General features: G+C 41.3%; 1 protein-coding gene across 1 annotated transcript in view; it reads left to right on the top strand.

The window, feature by feature from the left end:
* Positions 1–4,093: 4,093 nt before the first annotated feature.
* Positions 4,094–13,798, top strand: part of LOC106874572 (dynactin subunit 6) — a 41,244-nt gene continuing 31,539 nt past the window's right edge. The window contains exon 1 of the mRNA XM_014922349.2: positions 4,094–4,256. Coding sequence (XP_014777835.1) covers positions 4,195–4,256 — 62 coding nt within the window. The 5' untranslated portion in view covers positions 4,094–4,194. The remainder of the gene's footprint in view (positions 4,257–13,798) is intronic.

Raw genomic sequence — 13,798 nt, 5'->3', positions numbered from 1 at the left:
TATGTATGTGTGTATGTACGTACGTATGCATGCATGCATGCATGTACGTATGTGTGTATGTATATATGTATCTATCTACCTATCTATCTATCTATCTCTCAGTATATTTATGTGTCTGTCTGTCTGCCAATCAATCGACTTAACCAACTACTATATACATACATACATACATACATACATACATACATGCATGCATACATATACACACACACACACACACACACACACACACACATATATAATTCACCAGAGGCGTTTGATTTTCAATCAAATCTATATGATACCATCTGAATTGTCAAAGTGCATGTGAAATACCCAAACAGCACAAAGTCTACAAGCCTAAGCGTCAACCAGTGGTTTCAAATTTTAGCACAAGGCCAGTAATTTCAGAGGTGAGAGGAGATGAAATGAATTACACTGACCCCCACCTCCACACCCTATCAGCCACAGAACGAGGACAGGCGAGGTCAAACTTCAGCAGATCTTGAGCTCAGAATGGAGAAGCAGAAGAAATTCCACAAAGCGTTTCGCCCAGCGAAGGCCAAACGCTAATTATGACAAATTGTCAAGTGCACTTAACCTGTCATATGAAACAAGGAAATGAATATGTTTGCGTGCTCATGAATGTGTGTGTGTTTGTGTGTGTGTGTGTGTGTGTGTGTGTGTGTGTGTGTGTGTGTGTGTGTGTGCGTGAGTAGTTCAGGCTGGAGACTTGAGGCTGCTGATGACATGTGGAGAAGCAGAAATACAGTCTGCTTTTCCATGCTTGCACGGGTCCGCTAGAATTTGTTGAGGTAGATAATCTTCCATATGGCTGGGAGGTTTTCCTGTCACCGACCCTCACTGGTTTCTTGAGGGTAACAGGTGCTTCATATGTGCCAGTGGCACAGGTGCATTTTACATGACACTGGAAATGGTTATGTCTATGATTTCACTTGGTACAGTCATAGGAGGAAGTTTCCTTCTCAACCACATGGTTCCAGGTTCAGTCCCACTGCGTGCCACCTTGGGCAAGTGTCTTCCACAATAGCCCTGGGTCGACCAAAGCCATGTGAGTGGATTTGGTAGATGGAAACTGGGAGATGGAAACTCTCGTGCGCATTCACACGCGTACACACACAAACACACGTAGACACATACACACACATACACTCACGCACTAACACAAACATGCACAGACACACACACACTCACACACATTCTTTCTCTCTCTCTCACACACACAGACACACACACACACACACAGACACACAGACACACACACACTCAAACTGTGTTTGTTCCTTGACCCCCACTTGACAGCTGGTATAGGTGTGTTTATTATCCCCCGTAACTTAGTGGTGCAATAAAAGAGATTGATAGAATAAGTAACAGACTTAAAAAAATAATAAGCATGGGGTGGATCCATTTGAAAAAATATTCTTCAGTGCAGTGCCCCAGCATGACCACAGTGTTTGGACTGAAACCACAGTAAAATAAAATATAAAACATATACATGTGTGTGTGTGTGTATGTGAGTGTGCGTAGGTATGTGTCAATGAGTGTGTGTGTGTGCTTGTGTATGTGTCATATAGGTGTTATGTAAGAGTGACTGATTGAATCATTTTTCATTAGTGTGGTACAATAGCCACCAATTAATATATATTTTTGGTTAATTAAACATATTCAACATCCATTATGGTAAACATCTACCTAGGCCCATCACACACCACCACCACCACCACCACCACCACCATCACTTGCTACCATCATTATGAACTCTTTGTTTTATTCTGATATACTTGGAAAGAATATTTTACCAAAATATTCAATCGACTGCTTAGATGAGATGCAGAGAGGGATTTGAGAGAGTATGGGGCCATATCGACGCCCCTCTGACTACAACTTGGAGAAGGCCTTTAATAGAGTATTATGTTCAGTGGTTTGGTGGTTACGGAGGAACCTATGTTTAGATCAGAGGTTCTCAACCAGGGTCCGGATAACTCTGGGGGCCCATGTAAGATATTGTAGTTAAAAATTTAACAGCGAAGGAATGGCTGTGTGGTAAGATGCTTGCTTCCCAACCACACAACCACATGGTCCCGGGTTCAGTCCCACTGCGTGAGACCTTGGGCAAGTGTCTTCTACTATAGCCTCGGGCTGACCAAAGCCTTGTGAGAGGATTTGGTAGACGGAAACTGAATGAAACCTGTCGTATATATATATATGTTGTTGTACTTGGGGATGGTCATATTGTATTTGTGTGTCTGTGCTTGTCGCCCCACCATTGCTTGACAACTGATGCTGGTGTGTTTACAACCCTGAAACCTAGAGGTCCTGGGGTCAGTTTGTTTGACTAAAGGCAGTGCCCCAGCATGACCACAGTCAAATGACAGAAACAAGTAAAAGAGTCAAAGAACAGAAGAATGAGTCAGTTATACTTCTTCAATATACTTTTACTTTTACTTTTACTTGAATCAGTCATTTGACTGCGGCCATGCTGGAGCACTGCCTTCAGTCGAGCAAATCAACCCCAGGACTTATTCTTTGTAAACCAAGTACTTATTCTATCGGTCTCTTTTGCTGAACCGCTAAGTAACGGGGACGTAAGCACACCAGTATCGGTTGTCAAGCGAAGTTAGAGGGACAAACACAGACACACAAACACACACACACACATATATATATATATATATATATATATATACATATACATATATACAACGGGCTTCTTTCAGTTTCCATCTACCAAATCCACTGACAAGGCTTTGGTCGGCCTGAGGCTATAGTAAATAACACTTGCCCGAGGTGCTACGCAGTGGGACTGAACCTGGAGCCATGTGGTTGATAAGCAAGCTACTTACCACACAGATTTTCATGCTTTTTTTCTTTTTGTTATATAATTCCTAATTATACAGTAATAACCTTGCAGTATGAGTTTAATTCATTCCATGAGAGAGCTTGTCTTTACAATTAACTCGTTTTACAAATCAATTTTCCTCATTGAAATTAACTAAAATATAATTAATCTGTTTCAACCCTTAAAACCCACTCAAAAATAAATTTTAAGGGTTTTAAAACAGAAAAGGTGTAGTCCAAAAAAAAAAAAAGGAAGAATACAACTTGTACAAAATTTTTTCCTGGACCCTAAAAATACTAATGTCTGCTGTGGATCCCCAATTTACTACTTTGCTTATGTGGAACCCCCAGGAGTCTTATGGAGCCCTCAGGGGTTATTTGGAACCTCCAGGAGTCATATAGCCATTGTTGACTTGACAGAAAGGAACTGACCTTGTTTAGCCCAGGGGCAGACCAGGTTGAGCAAACCTACGATCAAACACATGCCAGCTGTTGACCATGCTGCTCTTTCAACCATGGTATATCTAAGAATACATAATTCAGAGTATCCTTCGCTTTCTTAAGACTATTGTACGAGTTGGTTGTGTTTCTAGCATGTAAAGTGACCACTTAGAAGAATTTTTATTGCAGCAGATCACAGTTCAAAGACGTTCCAGCCATGACACTCCTATCTTTTTTTTTTTTTAATTCACGCATAGTATATCTAGGACTACATTATCAAATGTAACCCTCCTTTTTCATCACACAAGAGTGTGTTATCTGAGGGGGGGGGGGGGATTTGACTGCTGTTTCTAGCATGTCGGTCCATTGCACTGAAGCTTGCACCATCATTTTGCAAGAGTCTGTCTCTGTATGTGTGTGATGTGGGCGTGTGAGGATGTGTGTGTGGTAAATTCTGAGTATGTGTCTTGTAAATGTAAATGTGTGTTGTGTGTGTGTGTGTATAAACATATGTCTTCTGTGTGTAAATGTGTCTTGTGTGTGTATAAGGATATAAGAAAGTGTATGTGAGTGGAAATCTGTGCAGTGCGTGTGTGATCTCACTCTTTAAGTGTTTGTGTAATATCACTGGTGTGTGTGTGTGTGTCTCAGTTTATGAGTGTATGTATAGGAGGGTCCGTAGTGTGCTTGCGTATATGTGTGTGTGTATGTTTGTGTGTCTCAGCATATGAGCGTATATATAGTGCCTGTACGTAACCACACACACACATCCACACGTTTACGCACGCGCACAGACACAAACGTAGAGCGGATCGAAGGAGAGGGAAGAAGAACAAGAGGAGAAGCTGGAGTAATTACAGAGAGAGAGAGAGAGGAATTAAAAAACAAAAAGAAAAAAAGAAAGCGAGCGCGCACATGCAGACCAGCCTCGTTCTGAGTGAGACCAAAATGGAAATGGCGGCCATAACACGTAGCAAGTGAGTAAATATATACATTTCAGTGTGTATATAATAGATATGTATATATATAGCTGTGTATATATATATGTATGTGTGCCTCTGTGTGTGTGGTGTATGACTCTGATGGTGGTTGTGTTTGATCGTAAGCAGATGATTGTGTTGTAAGGGGGGAAATGGTTGGCATGTTGGTAGTGGTGGTGGTGGTGGTGATGATCGAATTGACAGAACAATAAACACGAGGAGACCGATTAAAATATCCCCTCCCCAATAAACCCGGTGTATATATATATATAAATATATACATACACACAAGTACTACTAAAGCAGCACGGTCCCGAACGCGCAGTCGTGCGTCCGCGCTAGCTAGTCGTGAGTGGTCGACCCTAACCCTAACCCTAAACACGTATTCATTTGCACACGCGGATTAGGGTTAGCGATAGGGTTAGGATCGACCACTCAAGACTAGCTAGCGCGGACGCACGACTGCGCGTTTGGGACCGTGATGCTTTAGTAGTACCATACATACATATACGTGTGTGTGTGTGTAACGTGGTGGAGGTCGCTTATGTGATGGCAAAGGGAGGCGAAACCAGCTGATAGATAATCCATAACAAATAAAACAGTTTGAAACCCCACTAATTCTGATGACAGTAACCCTGTTTGATGACACTGTCCTTGATTATAATAACCGGTCTCCACTGATATGTGGGTGTGTGGCAAGACGTTTGCTTCCCAGTCACTTGGTTGTGGGTTCGGTCTCACTGCGTGACACCTTGTGGCTAGTGTCTTCTACTGTGTGGCTTCTGACCAAGTAGATGCCTTGTGGGTGGGTTTCGTAGAAGAACACTGAAAGCCCATCGTCTATCTATCTAACTATCTATTTATCTATCTGTCTATTTATCTTAGCGGTATTTCGTCTGCTGTTACGTTCTGAGTTCAAATTCCGCCGAGGTCGACCTTGCCTTTCATCCTTTCGGGGTCAATTAAATAAGTACCAGTTACGCACTGGGGTCGATGTATACAAACGTGTGTGTGTGCGTGTGTCTCATCATCACCATAAGCCTAATAATTATTCTATCAGTCTCTTTTTCCCAAACTGCTAAGTTATGGGGGACATAAACACACCAACATTGGTTGTCAAGTGATGGTGGGGGTACAAACAGATACACAAACATATATATATATATATATATATGTGTGTGTGTGTGTGACAGGCTTCTTTCAGTTTCCGTCTACCAAAGCCTCATTAGGCTTTGGTTGACTCGAGGCAATCTTAGAAAACACTAGCCCAAGGTGTCATGCAGTGGGACTGAACCCGGAACCACGTGGTTGTGAAGCAAGCTTCTTACCACACAGCCATTCCTGTACCTATGTATATGTATATATATATATATATATATATATATATGTATATATATATACGTGTGTGTATATATATATATATATATATATATATATATATATGTATATATATACGTGTGTGTATATATATATATATATATGTATATATATATATACTCACACACACACATATACACAAACAAATTTATATATATGTGTGTGTGTGTGTGTGTTATTGTGTCTGTGTTTGCCCCCCACCACCACCACCACTGCTTGATGACCGGTGTTGGTCTGTTTACATCTCTGCGACTTAACAGTTTGGCAAAAGTACCTAATGGAATAAGTATCAGGCTTTGCAAAGAAAAAAATACATACTGTGGTTGATTGCTCTGACTTAAAATTCTTCAAGGTGGTGCCCCAGCATGGCCACAGTCTAATGACCGAAACAAGTAAAAGATGGAAGATAATGAAGTAAAATGGTGTGTTTGTGTAACAGTACTGACAGCAACTTTGTCAGTCAATAAGTTTTAATTAAAATCATAGCATCCCACCCACCCCCTCATGCACACACAAAGTAATTAGTGAGACTATCTTAATTAATCTTTGATCTGTCTAAATTTATCTTGTCTAGCAAGAATCTAAATGTCCCAACAATCACAATGATGACAATGACGTGGTGGTGATGACGATGACGCTGTGGTGGTTGTGGTGGTGATGATGATGATGATGGTTCTGTGGTGTGATGGCATTAATGATGATGATGATGTGAAGGTGATGATGACAATGGTGGTGGTGGTGGTGATGACAGTGATGGTGATGGTTCTGTGGTGTGAGTGCAATAATGATGATGTGGTGAAGGTGATGATGATGATGCTGTTGATGTAGTGGTTGATGATGACGGTGGTGGTGATGACAGCGATGTTTTGTTTTTTTTTTTAGCCAGAAAGGCAAGATAGACAAAAACTGAAAATCAGAGGTTCATAAACAAATATGATGACAATACAATATATGACAACAACAACAACAATAATAATAATAATAATCCTTTCTACTAAAGGCACAAGGCCTGACATTTAGGGGAAGGGGACTAGCCGATTATATCGACTCCAGTGTTTCACTGGTACTTAATTTATTGACCCCAAAAGGATGAAAGGCAAAGTTGACCATGGTGGAATTTGAACTCGGAACATAGCAACGGGTGGAACACTGCTAAGCATTTCATGAAGCATGCTGACAATTCTGCCATTTTCCACCTTAATAATAATAATAATAATAATAACAATAACAAGAGCACTCAAAGAGCGCAAACCTCCGCCAAAGCAACACCAACGTCCTCTCAACGATTAGCCAGAGATGATTTTTAAAATGAGAATATCTGAAATAAGCTTCACTGCTCTCACAAACGAGAATACAAAAAATGAACCTGACCGCTCTCGAAAATTAAGTAAAAAAACACAGAAAAAATAATCCAGAATCCTTGACTGGTACCGGATTTATCCCAAAATCTGATCAGATCATGCCAGTCATGAAGCCAAACATCCCTGAAAGTTTCATCCGAATCCATCCAGTGGTTCTTGAGATATCTTGTCCACAGGCAAACAATACCTCTGCCTTCACTAGGGCAGAGGTAATAAGCCTTCCTACGATAGACACATGTCCAGAAGTTTTGAAGGGGCAGGATAGTTGATAACATGACCCCAGTACGTGACTCGTACTTATTTTGTTGATCTCCAAAGGATGAAAAGCAAGGTTTAATTTAGCGGAATATGAACCCAGAATGTAAACATGGTCAAAATGTTGCTTGTTCCTCCATTGGATTTCATACTGAACCCCGAAATACATTAATGTTGCTGCCAGAAGCTCTACTCACAAGACATCAAAGGTGGTTTGGCCCTTCTCTCCGTCAGCCTTCCATGGGAATTCATTCGCAAAGCAGTCCACCCAGCTCCCCTCCCAGGCTGGTGCAGGTGAGCTGGAGGTCACCTGAAGATGTGGCTGGTGAAAGTGAAGGGAGACATGGAGGCACAATTGGACCCCATGTCTATGGTCTTTGGCAGTGCAACGAGGAGTAGGTATTCGTTACAGCCCTGATTTTGGCCAGCTGTTGGATGTGGTCATTCGTGAGAGATGTGGTGACCTCGTTGGTCAGAATCGGTTCAACTCAACCCTGGTGAATTCTACTGCAAGCACAAGTACATACACCATTTCGTGGTAACAGTGTTCCTTCAAGTACTCAATCCAACCCTTTCCATAATTTCTTCATGCATGATATGGTTGTGCCTAGAAGTTCTTAGAATGGTTATGTCTATGGAAGTTCTTTGCAGTTCTTTCATTCTGTTGATCTTTTTTTGTTTCTCAGGCATAAATCACTGCTGGACAGGATAATGGCTATATTCACTATATCCAGGTAGAATTTGTAGTCTTGGTTGACAGAAGAAGAATGGTACCATACAGATTCCAAGCACCAGAAGACAGCTGGAACTTGGCTCGGTCTTTTCTTCACATTGCTTTCCCTGTTACCATCATTAGCAATAAAAGAATTAAGAATCTCCAGAGTCTGATTCTCCAACCCAAGTTATCGTTGCTGTCTCTTACCAATTATGTTCTTTTCTACTCTAGGCATAAAGCCCAAAATTTTGTGGGAGGGGGCCAGTCAATTAGACCAGCCCTAGTATGCAGCTGGTACTTAATTTATCAACCCCTGAAAGGATGAAAGGCAAAGTCGACCTCTGTGGAATTTGAACTCAGAACATAAAGACAGACAAAATACCTCTAAGCATTCTTTTCTATTCTAGGCACAAGGCCCGAAATTTTTTTTTGAGGGGGAGCAGTCAATTAGATCAGCCCTAGTCTGCAGCTGGTACTTTTTTAATCGATCCCGAAAGGATGAAAGGCAAAGTCGACCTCGGCGGAATTTGAACTCAGAACGTAAAGACAGACGAAATACTGCTAAGCATTTCGTCCAGCTCGCCGCCTTTCTTACCAATAATGTTGATTCAAAGAACTGCCTTTGAGCTGCTGTTGTTTAGACTGGTAGTTGTGCCTTGCATAACTGCAGATGTGGTGCTAAGGGGTCTCTGTTCATCTGTGGAATCGAGGTCTGTGTATATCTTCTCTGCCTCTATTCGATGCTTTATGTTGGATTTCCCATGGACTTCTTAATGATGAAGTCCATCACCAACAGAAACACAAAAGGGACCATGGCACATCCTTGATGCACCCCTGTGTCTACACTGTGCCTCTCAGTGTTCCTTTCTTTGGTTCTAAATTCCAGTCATTCAAACCAGGCATCGAGGGGACTCTGCCTCGGCTGGAACATCTATGGTGAGTTAGGCTACAGCTGAGAGACCATTTGTCTTTCAAAATGCCAGATCTTCAATGCCAAGCACATCACAAGAGTGGCCACCTGGAATGTTGAAATGCATGTTGGACAAGCAAAGGCTGCATAATGGAGGTAAAGCAGTCCTCTACTCTGGTCAGGAAGATCATTATATCTAAGGGGCTGGGCATTATCTTGAGTGGTCATGCAACAAGAGCAACGATCAGCCAGAGGCCAGTAAACCACCAGATTATCATAGAAAGGTCTATCAACAGACATGCAACCCCATGGGGTGGTTGGTGCTGGGAAGGGCATCCAGCCATAAAAACCATGCCAAAACAGACACAGTGCAGTCTGGTGCAGTTTTCTGCTTGGCCAGTTCTTGTCAAACCATCCAACCCATGCCAGCATGGAAGGCAGGCGTTAAATGATGATGAATAATGCCACGATAACAGTTGCACAGATCTCTACCCTAACGGAGGTTGCAGCAAGGGAAGACACAGAGGCCTCTGTGACCACCTAGACTACATCCTGGACAGTGCGCCATTATATAACATGAAGTTGGTGACGGGTGACATTAATACGGACAGCATCAGACAAGATTATTTTTTTGTGTTGGGGTCTCATGGTTTAACCAACAGCGTAAACAACAATAACAAGAGGCTGGCTGCTGGTGTTGTGCAACTAAAATGCATATGTTGGTTACATCGACCCCAGTACGCAACTGGTACTTATATTCTCGACCTCAAAATGGATTAAAGGCAAAGTCGATCTTGGCAGAATTTTTCTGACAATCAATCTTGTCAGTGATTCTGCCAGCTCGCCATCTTAATGAAACGTATAACGATGGCGCAGGTGTGGCTGTGTGGTAAGAAGTTTGCTTCCCAACCACATGGTTCTAGGTTCACTCCCTTGAGCAAGTGTCTTCTACTATAGCCTCGGGCTGACCTAAGCCTTGTGAGAGTAGATTTGGTAGATGGAAACTGAAAGAAGCCTGTCATGTATATATATATATATATATATATATATATATATGTTTATGTGTGTCATTGTGTCTGTGGGTCTCCACCATCGCTTGACAACTGATGTCGGTGTGATTATGTCCCCGAAACTTAGCGGTTCGGCAAAAGAAAACCGACAGGATAAGTCCTGGGCTTGCAAAGAATAAGTCCTGGGGTCGATATGTTCGAGTAAAGGCTGTACTCCAGCATGGCTGCAGTCAAATGATGGCCTAACGATCATGTGCTGATTGACCCCAACCACTAAGCCACTAGCCTTCACATACATATGTATGTATTTATAGGATTGGTCTCTTTCAGTATCTGTCCACCAAATCCACTGACAAGGTTTAAATTAACCCGGGGCTATAATAGCAGAAGCTAGCCTCAGCTGTCACACATTGGGACTGAACCCAAAACCATATGGTCATGAAACAAACCCCTCAACTACACAGCCCTGCCTGTGTATAAGAATAAAAGAAAATGGCTGAAAATTCCGGCACAAGGCCAGCAACTTTTTTTTGCTCCGCGGGGTGGGGGGTGTAAGCCGAAAGATGAAATGCAAAGTCGGTCTCAGTGGAATTGCCTCTCAGCATTTCGTCCGGTAAGCTAACGACTGTTCCTGCTGACAGCCTTAGCAAAAATGCATTATATTAATTAACAATTTATAATTCGCTTTATTCTGCCATGGCGACACCAAAAACAAAACATCAGAAAACGACTATTATTATAATAATATATCATAGTTATGGAAAAGCGGCGAGCTGGCAGAATCGTTGGAGCGCCAGGCGAAATGCTTAGCGCCATTTCGTCGGCCTCTACGCTCTGAATTCAAATTCCGGTAATCTTCAAGTTTAGGGGGGTAAAAAAGTAAATAAAAATGTTCAAGGGAAATAACTGAACGACTTACCAGTATTATCCGTTTTCTTCTAGCTGTTTATAAATAAATCACACCCTAACCCTAACGTCAATCAAATCACGTGTGTGATTTATTTATAAACAGAGATGTACGGAGAATACTGGTAAGACGTTCAGTTACTTCCCTTGAATATTTTTATTTATTTTTTTTATCCCCTAAACTTGAAGATTACCCAAATTCCGCCGAGCTCAACTTTGCCTATCATCCTTTCGGGGGTCCATTGACCCATTTTAACCCACTGTCCTCATTTAAGGACTGTTGCATTTGGTTTGTTTACTTCAATAAAGGTTACCTGAACGCTTCCGTATGTTTGTTATCCCTTTTTTTAATAAACTATCTTCAAAATGCGTTAAATAAGTACCAGTTATGCACTGGGGTTCAATGTAGTCCCTATCCCCAAAATTTGAGGCCTTGTGCTTCTAGCAGAAAGAATAATTACTTGCCATAGTTATACAAACAGAACAACTTCCATTGCTGTGTTGGGGCTTGTTCCTTAGCTTCACGGCAACCCCTATTGAGCCATATGATCAAACGCGCCCCAGCCGTGACCAATACTGCTCGTACTCTAGGTATCTAGGTACAGTGCACCGTATAATTAACACATGTTCGAACATATCCTTGTTTTTCTAAGACTGTAAACGACACGATATTGAAGGAGGTGTAGCTGCTGTTTCTAGCGATCCTGTAGAGGCCTGCTTTTTCCCGCGCGTATGTATCCTCTGTGTGTGTGTGTAGGAGATTGTGTGGCGTTTATTCTTGTTTCAAGGACATCGGCAAGGCCATCTGTCTGTCTGACATACATAGAAACGAACCAATAAGGCGGAAGTAAGCAGTGAAGGGAAGGTATTCGTCATGGTCGCTCGACCTGCTAGAAGTAACAGTCGAATCTCCCTCAGTTATCTCTCATCGTTTTAAATAGAAATGAACAGAAAGAAAGAAAGGGGACATATTGGAAAATGATGAAGACCTACTTATGATATTTTGAAATAAATGAATTAAATAAAAGATGTGGTGTTTGTATTTGAAATGATATAAGGTTTCCTTGATCAGGCACGGCCTGGGGTTAAAATATCTATCTCACCATGTCGGTGAGGATATGTGTATTTTGGGGAGAAAAAGGCTAGCGGCATTTGTCTGTGTATATATGTGTATATATATATATTCATGTGTTTACACACGCTGATTCACCGATGCGTATGTTTAACTAACATCAACCGAACGAGAGACCTTTCGGTACGAGACAATTAATCCGGATAATCTAATCACAGAATACGTTTTTATTTCGACGCACCACCTCAAGTATGGTAGACTCTTATATTCTTGATGTGGAAGGCAGCTTTAGGATGTGTGTGCATTCATTACACAAACACTGGAAGTCGCTTATTATGATCACGATCAACGTTAGCAAACGATTACTATCGGAAAGGCTTCATTCCAAAGTGATTGCATTAAGCGGCTTGCACTAAATATAATCATGGATAACATTATCAAACGGCTATTATTATCATCGCAACGGCTTCGTTCCAAAGTGATCCTATTAAAAAACTTCCCCTGTATAGAGTGACGGATAATATAATCCGGACGACATTATCAAACGGTTATTATTATCATCGCTAAGGCTTCGTCCCGAAGTGATAATATTAAGCAACTTCCATTATATATATGAATCAGAGATAACGTTATTCGGTTACCATTAACAAACTGTTATTATTATCGCAAAGCCTTCGTCCCAAAGTGATCACATTAAGCAGCTTTCTCTGTATATAGTAAAGAAATAACAATTCTATGTGTGTGTGTGTGGTTTTTACCATTGCGTACGTGGATTTGTTCAGTACAATATGATAAATATACCATCAATGGAATGCCAAAAAAAAAACAATAAACAAATAAATAACTGCGAATTCCTTCCGAAACCTCTGCCCTGCCATTCCCTTCCAATAATAATAATAATAATCTTATAACGAATTCATACATTAATAAAAAAATAAAAGAGAATTTGATATTTTCTACCTTGTTCTGGGATCGAACCATTGGTCCATATCTATGTGGAAGATAAACCCGAGCCTTTCTCTTTCATCTGGTGCTGCCCAAATATTTACCAATTTATGCAAAAACGTTCTGTCTGTTTTGTTTGTTTGTTTTTTGTCTTGTTTTGCGCGTGTAGTTTTGTTTGTTTTTCTTTTTTATATATTTTACGTGTGTGTGCGCTGTTTCGTTCCAGTTGCTGGAATCTAACGGGAAGCACTGTTCCAGTTTTCGAACCTACCTTCCCGAAACAGGGGAGTTAACTCTAGAGGAGTGGGAGGAGATCGTGGTGGTGTTGAGTTTAGTGATGATGATGGTGGTGGTGGTGGTTTTAATGATGATGATGATGGTGGTGGTAGGGGTACTGGCGGTGTTGTTTAGCGTCAGGTCAGCTCTGATCAAATGTCCCAATAGGCATTTTAGCCATGACCATCTCGTATTATTATTTTTTTCCTTTTTGTTTATACAAACTGTCTCGGACTTCTGCTTTTCTTTTTTTGGTTTTTTCGTTTTTAACGGAATGTGTTGCGTGATATGAAGGAAATCAATATAGCTGCTTTTTCTAGCAAGTCGAGCTACTGGGTAGAATTACCTTCGCTGGAGTTCATGTTGATGATGATGATGATGATAATGTAAATGCTGGTGGTGAATGTGGTAGGGGTGGTGGTGATGACATTGTTTAACCCAAGGCAGCCATTTTTTACCCCCCCCCCTCATTTCTCTTTCTCTCTCTCTCTCTCTCCCTATATATATAATATACTCTCTCAATAAAGTTTCAACCGCAACGTGTTTTTTTCCTTGTTACATTTTTCTTTTTCTTTTTTTTTTAACCAGGCGACTCTTCACCGTGTGTCCTTCGTTTCCCTTTCCTTTTCCTAAACAGTAGTATAACATTCGACTGCTATTTCTAGCAGAGCTAACTGCCATTGATGATGACGACAGCGGTGGCGGTGGTATT

This window comes from Octopus bimaculoides, chromosome 23, assembly GCF_001194135.2.
Source record: "Octopus bimaculoides isolate UCB-OBI-ISO-001 chromosome 23, ASM119413v2, whole genome shotgun sequence".
Classification (NCBI taxonomy): domain Eukaryota; kingdom Metazoa; phylum Mollusca; class Cephalopoda; order Octopoda; family Octopodidae; genus Octopus; species Octopus bimaculoides.
This window is presented reverse-complemented; position numbering and strand designations above follow the sequence as displayed.